The sequence below is a fragment of the Lonchura striata genome, chromosome 30, assembly GCF_050655825.1.
Source record: "Lonchura striata isolate lonStrDom1 chromosome 30, ASM5065582v1, whole genome shotgun sequence".
Lineage (NCBI taxonomy): Eukaryota > Metazoa > Chordata > Aves > Passeriformes > Estrildidae > Lonchura > Lonchura striata.
Genome location: NC_140732.1, coordinates 791,926 through 805,832, shown reverse-complemented (window position 1 = coordinate 805,832; position 13,907 = coordinate 791,926). Strand labels below are relative to the sequence as shown.

Genomic DNA, 13,907 nt, shown 5'->3' with positions numbered 1-13,907 from the left:
AGGGTCCTCCCATTCAAAGGCAAAATAATCTCGGCTGGATTCGTCCAGAGGGCAAGCCCAAAAGGCATCCTTCAGGTCTATTACACTATACCACTCATTTTCAGGTCCCAGTTTGCTTAAAAGAGTATAGGGATTCGCCACTACTGGGAATCGGGCCACGGTTCGCTTATTAATTTCCCTAAGGTCGTGCACCAGCCGATAGGATCCGTCTGCCTTTTTTACCGGGAGTATAGGGGTGTTAAAAGGCGACATGCAAGGCTCTAGCAGTCCTTGGTTTAACAGCCTTTCAACCTCAGGTTTTAACCCTCTCCTCCCTTCTAGTGAAATTGGATACTGTTTTATTCTTACCGGGATTTCAGGATTTCTGATTTTCACTGTAAATGGGGTTATATTTAATTTGCCCACAGTCCCTGGATTATACCACACTTCGGGGTTTATTTTCTCTTCATCTTCTAAACGGAGGGAACAAAGTCTGATCTTTAATTCCTTCTCTACCACCTCAATTTGAACTCCCAATTCAACAATCAGGTCTCTCCCTAACAAATTGTAATCCGCTTCAGGAACTAATAGGAAGTCACCCAACCCCACTTTAGTTCCCGATTCCACCACCACCCCTTTGATAATTTGTACTTCAAAAGGTTCCCCCTTAGCTCCTATTACCGTGGCTGTCTGTTTTGACAAATTACAGCCCTGAGGCAGAAATTGAATAGTAGATCTTTCTGCCCCTGTATCGACCAGGAAATCTATTTCCTGGCCTTGGGGACCCACCTTCAATTTTATCAAGGGCTCTTTCTGATGTTTCTTGGTCCCCATAAAATAGAGCCCCTGACTCCCCTATTCGATTTTGAACTCCTCCTCGTCCCTTAGCCTCCTCCTGCACTCCCTCTTGAAATGTCCCTTCTTACCGCAATAATAGCATACCCTTTCTCCTACCTTTCCCTTGTCACCCCCCCCTTTCCGAGTAACTCTCTTTTGTTCTTCCTCTACCCGCCTGCTTTCCCTCACTGCAGCAACCATCATTTTCACCTGTCTTTTCTGACTTTCATCCTCTCTGCGGACATAAACCTTCTGCGCCTCTCGCAATAATTCTGCTAAATCCCTGTCCTGCCAATCATCCATTTTCTGTATCTTTCTCCTGATATCATCCCAAGATTTCGAGACAAACTGGACTTTGAGAATTGCCTGTCCCATTGGGTTATTCGGGTCTAATCCCGAGTACAGCTGGAAACTTTTCCTTAACCTCTCTAACCATTCAGTGGGGGTTTCATCCTTCTTTTGTCGGTCGTTAAATGCTTTATTTATATTCTGGCCCCTAGGAACGGACTCTCTTATGCCATCAATTAATATGGTCCGAAAGTCCCGCATGTTAGCTCTATGAGCCTCATCCTGGTTATCCCAATTAGGATTCTGCAGAGGCCATTTGGTATCGGCCCGCTGCTGGGCATGTGCGGGTTGGGCATCCCAGGCTCGCATTCCAGCAACTCTTATCATGTTCCTTTCCTCGGCCGTGAATAAAATGTTAAGTATAGCTTGTAATTCCTCCCAGGTGTATATATTAGGACCTAGAAATTGATCCACCCGCTCTGCCACGCCCAAGGGGTCTTCTAGCAAATTTCCCATCTCCTTCTTAAAGTCTCTAACATCCCCCGAACTTAAGGGCACCGAAATAAATCCAATCCCCGGCTCTGGTCCCCCCATCGGCATTTCCCTTAAGGGAAATAGTTTGCCTTGCGTCTTACTTCGGGTAAGAGGACCACGCGAGCCTGAGGGTTGATCAGAGTCTGAGTCTGATTCTTCCTCATCCGATTGTGGAGGAGGAGGGGGTGCATTTGGTGCAGGGGGAATGTAGGGCGGGGGTGCAATGATTACTTCTTCCGCTCGCCCCTTCTTTTTCTTTCTCCTTGAAGCCTCCGAGAGTTTAAACACGAGCACCTCCGGCTTTTCTATCCAGACTTGGGCATAGGCACTCTCCTCAAGGTTAGAAGGTTGCTTAGCGTGTACCCAACCATTCAACAGTTGCTTTACCCAGTCCTCTGAGGATCCAAAGACGGGCCAAAACACTCCTTTAGAAATCTCTTGTCCTCCCCATACTTCTATGCAATAGTGTATCATCTTTGCCTTATCCTTTCCAGGTGCCCCTGGAAAGTGCTCCCAATTTGTTAGCATAAACCCTAAGGGACTCTCCTTAGGAATTGGGGGAAGTTTTACCCCCACCGGGGAGGGGGATTTATCCTTGCTTCCCCCCTGCCCCATGTCCTCCGGAGTACCTTCAGTCACTCACGACAGCACAATCGCTTCCCCTGGTTCGTGGCCCAGGCCCTCGCGGGCTCTGGAAAACGCACTACTGAGGGTCCACACTCGCTTGGAGAATCCGGCTGCCAGTCCTCCTCTCACACACACACACACTCGCCGTACTCCGGGATCCCGAACCCCGCCCGAACGGATCCCCTTTATACTCACGCGTCCTGCGTCTTCTCTTCGTCCGGACTTTTGTGCACAAAAATTACGGGGTACCCTGGGCCCGCTTCCCTTTCTTTGCTTTCGCTCTCTAGGCTTTTAGGTTCGTCGGTCGGGATGAGGGTAAAAACCCCGGTCTGAGTCCGCTCAAGGGAGCGGAATCGTGGCGCCCCTCTCAGAGAGAGGTTCCCCAGATCCCGATCCGAGTCACGGCACCAAATTGTTATAAACGAGCACAATAGCTGTCAAATCCAATTAAAAGGATTTATTAATAGCAGAAAGCGAAAGCAAACCAGCGCGCGCTGGGCGGCAGTCGGTTCAACTACCGCGCCTAGCTCCCCGTTTCCCCCCCACTTATTGGGTTGTCTCTTCCGGGTGTGTGACGCTCTGGTGACGCTCCAGTGTCTCTTCTGCGCAGGCGCACCCTGTTGTTAGGTGGTCGTTCTCTGCCTCTTGATGGCGCCAGTGGTCTTCTTTAAGGTTGTCTCTGCGACCTGGAAATTCCCTCAAAAACAAGAAATGTTATCTCGAGGCACGTTTACATGTTTTGCCAAGTCTGTAACGGAACTATCCTTGAAACATATCTATTTGCTTAGGTGTTTGGGTGTCTAGTAGCAGCCTTTTCAAAACAGTTCTAACTCCCTAAAAACTTCGTAACGAAGTCAACCTTGAAAGATAGTCACTGGAATGCATGAGATAGACACTGGAATGCATGAGATAGACACTGGAATGCCTGACAAGATGAGAACATGTTCAGACAAGTACAAGCTCTAATTAAAATTCTATTCTGTGAATATGAGAGACTCTATATGAACAAAAAGGCCTTATTTTCCTAACAACACTGCCTCTCCCTCCTGGGTATCAGGGTCTATCCCAGAATACAAGCGGAAGGCTTTCCTTAAGCATTCTAACCATTCCGTGGGATCCTCATCTTTTTTTTGTTGTAATCCAAAAGCCTTCTTCACATTCTGCCCCTGCGGAACTGATTGTTTTATTCCCTGAATGATGATGTTTCGCAAATCACCCATGTGAGTGCGATGCAAGGGATCCTGGTTATTCCACTGGGGATTTTGTAGGGGCCACTTTATATCTGCTAAGGGTCCTTGGTGGTGTTCGTCATCCCATATTCTCATACCCGTTTCCCTTATCATCCTCCTTTCCTCTGCCGTGAACAAAATTCTTAGTATTGACTGTAACTCCTCCCATGTGTACACATTGGGCCCCAAAAATTGGTCCAACCGTTCTGCCACTCCTAGAGGATCGTCCAACAAATGTCCCATTTCCTTCTTAAAGTCCCTGACTTGCCCAGAGTCTAAAGGCACAGTTACATAGGCAACCCCTGCTATTTGGGGTGGCTGACCTTCCTGTCCCGCTTGGGGATTCGGGATCATACCAATGCTTTGTTCTCTTAGGGGAAACATCCCCAATTCCTGTTCCTTTTTTTTAGTCTGACTTCTAGTTACTCTACTATTGTTTTCCCTTGTTCCTCCACTCTCTGCCTCATCATCAGAGTCTGAAGGAGCCGTGGGGACCCCGGGGCCAACCGGCTCCGCAGGCAGCTGGGGATATATATTTTGACTAGCAGGGGGTGGGAGTGGAGGAATATATGGAGGAGGAACGTAGGGGGGCATATTATCTTCCTCCTTGTTTTTCTTGTTCTTTTCCCTGGCTGATAAGGCAAATAGTTTTGTCCTTGTCTCCCCAACTGTCCACAGGGAAGCATATTCGCTCTCTTTTGAATCAAAGGCTTCCTTTGAGTTAACATATATATTTAGAGCCTGACAAATCCAATCCTCAAAGGACTTGAATACCGGCCAATACAAATGGTCTCCCCTAATTTGTTTCCCCCACACACACTTCCATATAATAATGTATCATTTTAACTTTGTCTTTCCCTTTTCTAGATGGGAAAGCATCCCAATTAATTATCATCAAACCCAAGGGGCTATCCCTGGGAATCTGGGGAAGCTTAGCATGGGTCCCCTCTCCCATGGGAGCAGAGGGCTTGCTTTTCCTCTGTCCCATCTTCCGGAGTGCACTCAATTTCTCACACACGTGCTCCCCTGGTTCGTGGCCCAGCCCCTCGCGGGGAATGGAAAACGCACTAATACAGAGTCCGCACTCACTTGGTCTCTACGAGACCTCTCACACACAGCACTCCGGGAAAACCACCCCAAACCGAGCGGAAAACCGGCCTATACTCACGCGTCCTATGCCTTCGCTGGTTCTTCGTGCACAAAGATTACAGGGGTAACCGGTTCTCCTTTGCCCGTTACTCAATTTAGGTTCGTCGGTGGAGAGTGATCAGAAAGCCTGGGGCAGCCGGGCCGCCATAAGGGCGGGGCGCCTCCCGATCGTCCCGTAGCGACTGATCTACTTCTCCATCCGAGTCACGGCACCAAATTGTTATAAATTGTGACACGGCAATTTGAAGTGTCTTAATTCAATAAAGCAATTTTATTTAAAATTAGCAAGCGAGTAAGGCAGGCAAAAATTCAGCACTGGGCGGCCGGGGAGTCTCCTGCTCCACCAACGGCGCGCAAAAATGTTCTGTCCCAACCTTCCTTTTATCCCCCCTTTTCTCCTTGCAGACGTGACTCTCCAAATGTAGTCTGAGTCTGGTCTTGTGATAGCTTCTAAGTCTTTTCTTTTGAGATACAGCAAGTAGACCAGATACACACACGCCCAGGACTTTAATCTCAACCTCCTTATCACCTTGTAAGCAAATAAGCATTTCAAAGACACACCAGTACATTCTTAGCCACTATCTTATGCAAAACAAATTAGGTTAACATACCACAGTACATTCTTATGCAAACTAAGACAAGCAAGCATATTACAGTGAACAAATTATCTTCTACTTATCTCAGAAGATACTGAAACTTTTTCTTCATCTAGCTTTGTAGGTTCTCTTTTCTATATGTAGCCACCTCCCATCCTGGGAAAAAATGAGCTCTATTTTTTTACAAGTGTTTTGTATGCACAACTTTAATTGCTGTTCTAGATACACTGCAAGTAGTTAGCACTTCCAGAAAAACTAACAAACAAACAAAACAAAAAAAACTAAGAAAGCAAAACACATTTGGGTACATGAATGAGGACTGGTTGGAAGGAAAAATGTTTCTCAAATGTTTCTCATTGACCTACCAAGTAGATGGTGTTACCTTTAGTTTAACTTAACACACTGAGAACACTTGATTGAACAGCCTGCATTGACTCAAATTAATAGCAGGTTTTGCTATGTCACAGCTGTAAATTAATTTTTCAGTCTTTGAGTATATTAAGTTATGTATTTCAAGATAAAAATCACAATGCAAATTGGAAGAAATTTAGTACTGCATGAGGTGTGCACACAATTAATTTACCTCCAAAAGTCAGTTTACAATTTTCCTTTACTAGGATTGCAGTAGCTGCTATAGGTTGAATACACACTGGCCAGCCTTGATTTACTGGATCTAACATTTTTGATAAATAAGCCATGGGTCTCTTTACTCCTCCCCACTCCTGAAACAAAACCCTATGAGCTACCCCCTTTTCTTCATTTACATACAGATGAAAGGGTTTTGCTAGTGAAGGTAAGCTTAAAGTTGATATTGGGGTTAGTTTTAACTTCAGTTTTCTTAGTTTTTCATCATCCTTTTTGGTCCATTTTATATAATCTCCCTCTGTCAATTTTTTATTCAAAAATTTTACTGCCTGTGTATATCCTTCAATCCACAATCTATAATATCCCAATAATCTGAGTAGCTTTCTGATTTCCCCCTTTGAAGAGGGAGGGGGAAGGAATAGAATCCCTGTGTTTCAGTCTAGGTTGAGCTTCGAACTACCCCTCCTAATCAAGTGTCTAAGATATTTTACCTCTGATTCTACAAATTGCAGCTTCCCTTTTGATACCCTTAATCCTTTTTCCCCAAGAAAATTCAAAAGCTTTATAGTAGCCTCTCTAACTTCAAGTTTAGCTTCCCCAGAAATTAAAGATCATCCATATATTGGATAACTTGTATTCCAGGGGGAAGTGGGGAAAGTTTGTAGTATTGTTTCTAAAGCTTGTCCAAATAAGTCTGGGGATTCTGTAAACCCCTGTGGTAGTTTTGTCCATCTTAATTGCTGTTTTCTCCCAGTTAGTGGGTCCTTCCATTCAAAATCAAAGATAACTTGCTCTCCTGGGCTAATGGGCAATCCCAAAATGCATCTTTAAGGTCCACTACACTAAACCACTGATGCTGGGGAGGAACTTTACTTAAAAGAGTATAAGGATTTGGTACCACTGGATAGCGGGTCTGAGTTCCTTTGTTAACCTCCCTTAAGGCTTGTACCAGTCTATAGCTCCCATCAGGCTTCTTTACTGGGAGTATTGGGGTATTATGGGGAGACATACAAGGTTCTAATGTCCCATCCTTTATTAGTCCTTCTATTACTGGCTTTAAACATTCCCATCCTTCTAAAGATGTAGGATACTACCATACACGTATGGGACAATTTTTTTTTTCTCAATTGTAATCTTTATGAGGTCAATATTTAATCTTCCCCTATTTTCCTCCCCAGCCCAAACTTCCTTGTTAATTCTTCTTTCATCCTCCTGGCCTAGTTTTAAAAGTCTAGCTGTCATCTTCCCATCTTCTGGAACAACCCCTATTCCTAATTTCACTTGTAAATCTCGTCCCAATAAATTGCTACCTACCCCTGGGACCAATAAAACATCCCCCATCCAAAATCTAGTTTCTCCCTCTATTACCACATTTTTAATAACAGGTACTGTGAAACTCTCTCCTTTCGCTCCTGTTACTTTTACAGTATCTTTGCTTACACTATAACCTTTTGGAATATTTAACAGAAAGGTTCTTTCTGCCCCTGTGTCTACCACAAACTCCAAGTCTTCTTCTTGGGGACCCACTTTTAAAGTTATCACAGGCTTTAGATGGTATCTGTCCCCCCGCAAAAAATAGAGCCTCTAACATCCTTATTCTTCTTCAGTGTGCCCATCTCTTTACAAATTCTCAGACCTGTTACCCTCTTAGGACAATCTCTCTTATAATGACCTTTGCCCTTACAGTAAAAGCAGATATTCTTACAATGTTTCTGAAACTTTGATTGCATTGGGATTTTATTATTTCCTGTTCCTCTGTCTCTACCACTATCATATCTAGGAGTAGTGCCTGTGGGGTTTTTATTGCTTTCTTGCAATTGTTTTCTCACATGGTGACTGCCACAATCTTTGCTTTTAGTTTGGCTTTGGCCACAGACTTTCTGAGCCTCCTTTAATGAATCATCTAATAATTTGTCATGCCAATCTTCAATTTTTTCCATTATCTGGCCAAGCACAAAGATAATCCTTAACAAAGCTTTTCTCACATCAGTCTCAGATGCACTCTGGAACACTGCCTCCTATTCCTCCCAAGTCTGTCCAACCACTCAGCCGGAGCCTCCCCCCTCCCCTGCTGTGCCCCAAAAGTCCCCTCAGCACTTTGCCCTCGAGATGCTGCCCCCCTATTCCCCCGACAATCAAATTACAATGCTCATTCATATGTTTTCTCCCCTCCTCATCATTTTGACCCCATTCAGGAGATGCAGTTGGCATTTTGTCCTCCCCGGGGGGGGCCCTGTGGATTTTCTTTACTCCAGGCTTTCATGCCTGCAATTCTGATCATTTCCCTTTCTTCTGAAGAAAATAGTATCTTTAATATTGACTGCATTTCTTCCCAAGTATAAATGTTTGAACCTAAAAATTGGTCTAATTGTTCAGCAGTGCTTATGGGATCCTCCAAAATCCCTTTAATTTCCTTTTTAAAATTCCTGACCCCAGAATAAGTCAAAGGAGCATTCACAAACCTGGCTCCACCCCCTCCTATCGGGACCTCTCTTAGTGGAAATAGACCAATTTCTTTAGCCCAGTCTCTTTCTACAGCCTTTCTCCCGTGCTGTGAGGAAGAGTCCGGAGAATGTTGCCTCCTAACTGAACTTCCTGTGTTCCTGTAAGGGGCGTCCTCCAGACAGAAAGAGTTTCTCGGAGCTGGGGCTGCGGTTCCCGGGGAGCGGAGCTCCGGGCAGGAAGGGGCTGAGGGCAGGGCCGAGCGCCCAGCCCTGGTCCTCCGAAGGCGGAGCCCGGGCAGGGTGTGCTGCCGGAGCCGCCGCAGGAGGGGCAGTGCCGGGGGCACCAGCCGGGAGCGGGATCGGCCCGCCCGCGGTTAGGGGCGGCTGGGCCGGTGCTCCCGGCAGAGGCAAAGCAGCAGCGGCGGTGCCCAGCGCAGCCGGGACGGGCAGAGTCGCCGGGGCTGGGGCAGAGAAATCAGCCGCGGGAGGAGCCCCGGGATGGGCTGGGCGGGAGCGCCGAGAGCCCGGCGGGCGGAGCGGCCGGGCGGGCCGGGGCCGGGGCCGGGGCCGGGGCCGGGGCCGGGCACAGAGGCTGCGGGCGGCGGGGCGGGACCGGGATAGGTGGGGCCGAAGCGGACAGGGAGCCGGGGCCCGGGACAAGCGGGTAAAAAAAAAAAGAGAAAAATCAGGCCACTCCAATATTGAATTAAAGCTTACAGCTATTTAATAAAAGCATCCCAAACCTCTGACCTGAACAATTAACCCCTAATCTAACTCTAACCTACCCAAATTGTAAGTCCTAGCCCTACCCCTAACGAAACCACAGCCGTAACTGTACACTAACCCCTAACTGTAACCTCTAACCCTAACTGTAACACAAACTCTTTCCTTTACTCTGCCCTTGGTTTCAGTGTTGGGGCCCTCAGCTGGGCTGGTGGTGTCCTGGTCATAGTACACCTCTGTGTAACCCAGGCATTGTCCAGGTAGAGTGCTGTATGGCAGCAGGTGTAATCCAGGTGGATCCACACCTGTGTGGAACTCACACCTGTGTGGAACTCAGGTGTTGTCCAGGTGTAACACCATGTAGGAGTGTGTGAGCTGAGTGCTGTCCAGGTGTAGTGCATTTTGCATCAGATATTATCCAGATGTATCTATGCCACACCTCTTTGTGACTCAGGTGTGTGTCTGTCACACCCATGTACAATCCAGATGTTGTCACCTCTCACTGACAATTTCCCTCCTCAGCGGATTCCGTCACCTTCATGGGAACAGGTGGGGATCCATATACATTTCACACATGACATCTGTGTTGCTGCCCACATGCATCTGTGTACACACACCTGACACAGGTGTTGCTCAGTGGGTGTTTATTGCTGTTTCCATCACAATGCAACCTCCATGGGAGCACATCCTTCTGTGGGGGTGGGGTGATGGCTGTTAGGCAAACCCCCTACCCCAAGTGTCTCAGGTGTCACCTGCTCATGACCCACAGACATACACCTGCTCCTCTGTGATCCTTGGGGGCTTGGGGGATACTGAGAGGGTCTTGTGGGGTGGCAACAGATTCCAGGGGGCCTCAGGTGTCTTTGACAGGGTGCCAGGAGTCTCGGGGGGACCCTCAGTGGTCTCGAAGTGGTCAACACGGAAGGCCCAGCGCCCCGGGACCCCCAGGTTGCTGCGGTGGCTGAGGCTCTGCACTGCAGGCGTGCGTGACCCTGGCACATTGTAGTAGTGGACATCGTCTCCGCTGTTGAACCCAGCCTGCAGGAGAGAAAATGGGGGAACGGGGGGGACGTGAAGGGAGGGGAACAGGGACATGGGAGAAGGTAGGGGGTAAATTTTGCCCAAATTCCCATTGAATTTTACTGAACATGAGCTTCATTTCACCCCAAATCCACTTCATTCCACCTAAAAAACCTCTGATTTCAGACCAAATCTCCCTGTTTTCACTACAAATTCCCTTAATTCTACCCCAAAATCCCTTAAATCCTATTAAAATCCCCCTAATTTCACTCCAAATCCCTTTAATTACACCCAAATCCCCTTAATTACACCCCAAAATGTTATACCCCTCTTAAGCTCAGAATCCCTCCTAGCCAAGTGTCCCACATCCCTTGGACTGTCCTCATCTGCCCAGGGATGCCCCATGCCCAGTGTCTTCTGTCCCTCTCTGTATCTCCACCTGTGCAGGGGTGCCCCCTAGGCCAGTGTGGGGATCCCCCTGGTTAGCAATGCCAGTTGTCCACTGCAAGTCTCTGTAGTTGAGCAGGACAAAGCAGGTGACGCCATCTGAGGCCAGCACTGCCTGGAAGGTGTTCACCTGCAGGGGGACATTGTCACCAAGTCACTATGACCCCCAGCTATGTCTCCATCCCTGTGTCCCCAAACAATTGGTGCCACCATGGTTAGGGACATCATGGTTGAAGATCAAGATATTTCAGCACCCCCACCTTGTCCCATATCCCACCTTGTCTGAGGCAGCCCCAAAATAGGCCACACGGTCCCAGGTGGCCACAAATGCCCAGGTAGGCTGTGGAGGCAGGTCCCCAGGTGGCACAGCAGGTGCCAGGTCCTGGGCCAGGCGTGCCAGCAGCTGGGCATCGCGGCTCTGCCGGTAGAAGACATTCCCTCCCAGACGGGTGTCCACATCAGCCCAGTATGGCGCCACAAACGGGTGGTGGCCTGGCAGCGGGAAGGGCTGGGGCGTGAACTCCGGGACCATTGTCCCGAAGGACACCACACCGTTGTTGTTCACCTGGAGGCAAAGGTCACCCATGGGAAACACCTGGATGGCACCAACCACAGTGACCCCTCTATAGCGGTCCCAGGTACAGTGTCTCCAGTCATGAGTCTCCATATCAACTATGGTGATCCCTGTCATGGTGGCCTCAACTGTGATGACCCCCAACCTCCAGTCAGTCACCGCAGAACCTCCCAGTATGGGCCTGGGAGCCCCAGTGTCACCCCAGAATCCACCAGTAGGGGCCTGGAACCCCAAAAACCACCTGAGGGTCCCACAGGTGTCCCCAGTGTCTTCAGGGACCTCCACGGGTATCCCTGATGTCCCCAGGGGTCCCCACTCACCAACATAGTCAAGGAGGAGGAGGAGGAAGAGGTGACATCTGGTGGCTGCATCCAACTTGTCACCCTCCCCTTGGTGTCACCTTCCACTTGTGTTACCCACCAAATGCCATCTCCCCCATGTCCCCCTGGTCATATGACCTACATAGAGTGAGCGGTAGGCATGCCCAAAGAAGGAGAAGTTTTCCTGCAGGAAGATCTCAGGGCTCGTCCCGTCGTCTTCATGGTGTGTGGCTTCATCCCCCACCCCTGGTCCAAAGGGGTACAGGACCCTACCTGGGGACACAGACCTATCACACACCTGGGACACAGGTGGCACACAGGATGCAACCTGGTGAACACACCCTGTAGCACCTGGGACCTCCCAGTGTGGAGCTGGGACCTTCCAATATGGGCCTGGGACTCCCCATATAGGTCATGGACCCCCAGTGTCACCCCAGAACCTCCCAGTTCGTAGGGCCTGCTGGTAGGGGACTGGGATGTCCCAGTATGGAGCTGGGACCTTCCAGTATGGGCCTGAGACCTCCTGGTGTGGGACTGGGACCTCCCAATATGGGCCTAGAACCCCCAGAATCACTCCAGAACCTCCCAGTATGGGACTGGCACCTATCCAGTATAAGCCTGGGACCCAAACTCACCGAGGGGTCCCACAGGGGTCCCCAGTGTCCTCAGGGGTCCCCACTCCTCTGCGTGGCTGAGGAGGAGAAGGACGACAATGGGGGAGACTTTCATGTGTCCAGGCCTAGGGGAGTGTGAGGGGATCGCCCATCAACCATGTCCCCACGTACCCTGTAACCTCTCCATCTTCCCCATATCCCCAGTGCCCCAATATCCCCCCATGCCCCTCCATGTCTCCCTCAATGTCCTCAGTGTCCCCAGTGACCTCCCCCATGTCCCCTTGTCCTTCTTATGTCCCTCATGTCCCCCCTCCATATCCCCATGTCCCTCATGTGCCCCATGTCTCACGTGTCCTCACTGATCTCCTATTCCCCTGTGTCCAGCATGTCCCACATATGCCCCCATGTCCCATATGTCCCCCATGCCCACCAGTGTCCCCACTCACGGCATTCCCATGGTCCCAGTCTGTCCCAGTGCTCTGACTGGAGCCACTTTATGCCCAGGGAGGAGACAGGTTGCAGGGTGGGGGATGACATGGGACACCCCCAGGTGGCACCTCCCAGGGCCCCAGGCAGTTCCGTCTCTGCCCAGACTGCAACTGGGGGGGACTGGAATGGACTGGAGGGGACACTGGGGTGGTGGCTGGGATGTGCTGGGGGACACTGAGAAGGCTGGAGGGGACACTGGCGGAGGGCACTGAGTGTGACTAGGATGCATTGGGAGGCACTCGGGGTTACTGGAACATACTAGAAGACACTGAGAATGGTGAAGGGGCACTGGGGAGGGAAACTGGGAGTTACTGAGATGCATTGGGAGGCATTAGGGGATACTGGGATGTACTGGGGGACACTGCAAGGCTTAAATGGGCACTGGGGGGACACTGAGTGACACTGGGATGCAGGAGGAAGAACTGGGGAGGGACTGAGACAAACTGGGAAGGATTTGGGAACACCATAGGGAATAGTGGGGGAAGACTGGAATGCACTGGGAAGGACTAGGGACAATGGGGGTATACTGGGGCCAGCTGAGGGAGTGTGGCAGAGACTGAGGGGTAGGGGGGGTGTTGTACTGGGAGAGATTGGGGATACCGGGAGGCACACTGGGAGGGACTAGGGGGTGGGTACTGGCGTGTACTGGGAGGAACTGGGGATACTGGTGAGGGGTCCCCTCCAAGTGTGCCATAGCACACACCTCCCTAGGTGGACTCAGATGTCCGGGAACCCCCTCCCGCTCCCCGGCACCAAACATCCGGGTGCCCCCCCGCCCTTCCCCCCACGTGGGACTCAGGCGTTGGGAAATATTGACCAACGGGGGAAGGGGGGACACGGAACTGCCCGCGGCAGGACAGGGTGGGAACACCCTCCCCACCCCCACTGCCCCCCAGCATATTCCCACACTCCCGTTTTCCCAGAATTTCCATTATTTTATCCCAGATCAACAGCAAACGGCGTTTTCTCTCAGGTTTTATTTTGGGGGCGAAAGCACAATTTTGGGACTTATAAAAATCCGGGTTTTCCGGATCTGAGGCTGTTTGAGGATGACGTCAGTGATAGGGCGCGGCCACTCAGGTGAAATGTCAATTTTCCACATCACTGGGTGGGAAGAAAGGCAAATCGAGAGGGACTTTGTGGCAGTTTCTTCCACTTTAGGGTCTTTCCCCTCTTTTCTGGACGTGTTATGCCCATTTTTGAACTCTTTTTCCTATGTTGTTTGTGTCTTTCCTCAATTTGAGATCCTCTTTCCCCCTTTTATATTCACTTTTCCCTTGTTTTGGACTATTTTTCCCCCTTTTCTTGTGCTTCTCTCCCACTCCCCCCCTTTGTGGGAGTTTCCCCCCCCCCCGTTTCTGGTGTATCTTTTTCCCCCTAGTTTTTGCGCTCTTCCTCACTTTTTAATATTCCTTTTCCCTATTTTTGGGTCCTTCACTCATTTTTGGTGTC

General features: G+C 49.7%; 2 protein-coding genes and 1 non-coding gene across 12 annotated transcripts in view; 1 reads left to right on the top strand and 2 right to left on the bottom strand.

Annotated features, from left to right (window-relative positions):
- The window catches only part of LOC146764937 (sushi, nidogen and EGF-like domain-containing protein 1), an 18,521-nt gene extending 5,988 nt beyond the window's left edge, over nt 1-12,533 (bottom strand). The window contains exons 1-7 of the mRNA XM_085563408.1: nt 12,413-12,533; nt 11,988-12,091; nt 11,495-11,625; nt 10,736-11,023; nt 10,451-10,588; nt 4,663-10,029; nt 2,461-2,951 (exon numbers count right to left, since the gene is read on the bottom strand). Of these exons, the coding sequence (XP_085419534.1) occupies nt 9,748-10,029; nt 10,451-10,588; nt 10,736-11,023; nt 11,495-11,625; nt 11,988-12,091; nt 12,413-12,423 (954 nt within the window). The 5' untranslated portion in view covers nt 12,424-12,533 and the 3' untranslated portion in view covers nt 2,461-2,951; nt 4,663-9,747. The remainder of the gene's footprint in view (nt 1-2,460; nt 2,952-4,662; nt 10,030-10,450; nt 10,589-10,735; nt 11,024-11,494; nt 11,626-11,987; nt 12,092-12,412) is intronic.
- Nucleotides 1-13,907, top strand: part of LOC144247295 (uncharacterized) — a 79,521-nt gene that overhangs the window by 43,498 nt on the left and 22,116 nt on the right. For all 10 annotated transcript variants that reach the window (XM_085563407.1, XM_085563406.1, XM_085563405.1 and 7 more), the window contains one exon: nt 1-13,907. This exon is cut by the window's left edge; it is cut by the window's right edge and continues 17,744 nt beyond it. The gene's annotated coding sequence lies outside the window, so the exon portion shown is untranslated.
- LOC110482791 (IgGFc-binding protein) overlaps nt 13,418-13,907 on the bottom strand; it is a 15,719-nt gene continuing 15,229 nt past the window's right edge. Inside the window, exon 15 of the transcript XR_014950451.1 lies at nt 13,418-13,559. This is a non-coding gene — a transcript (IgGFc-binding protein). The remainder of the gene's footprint in view (nt 13,560-13,907) is intronic.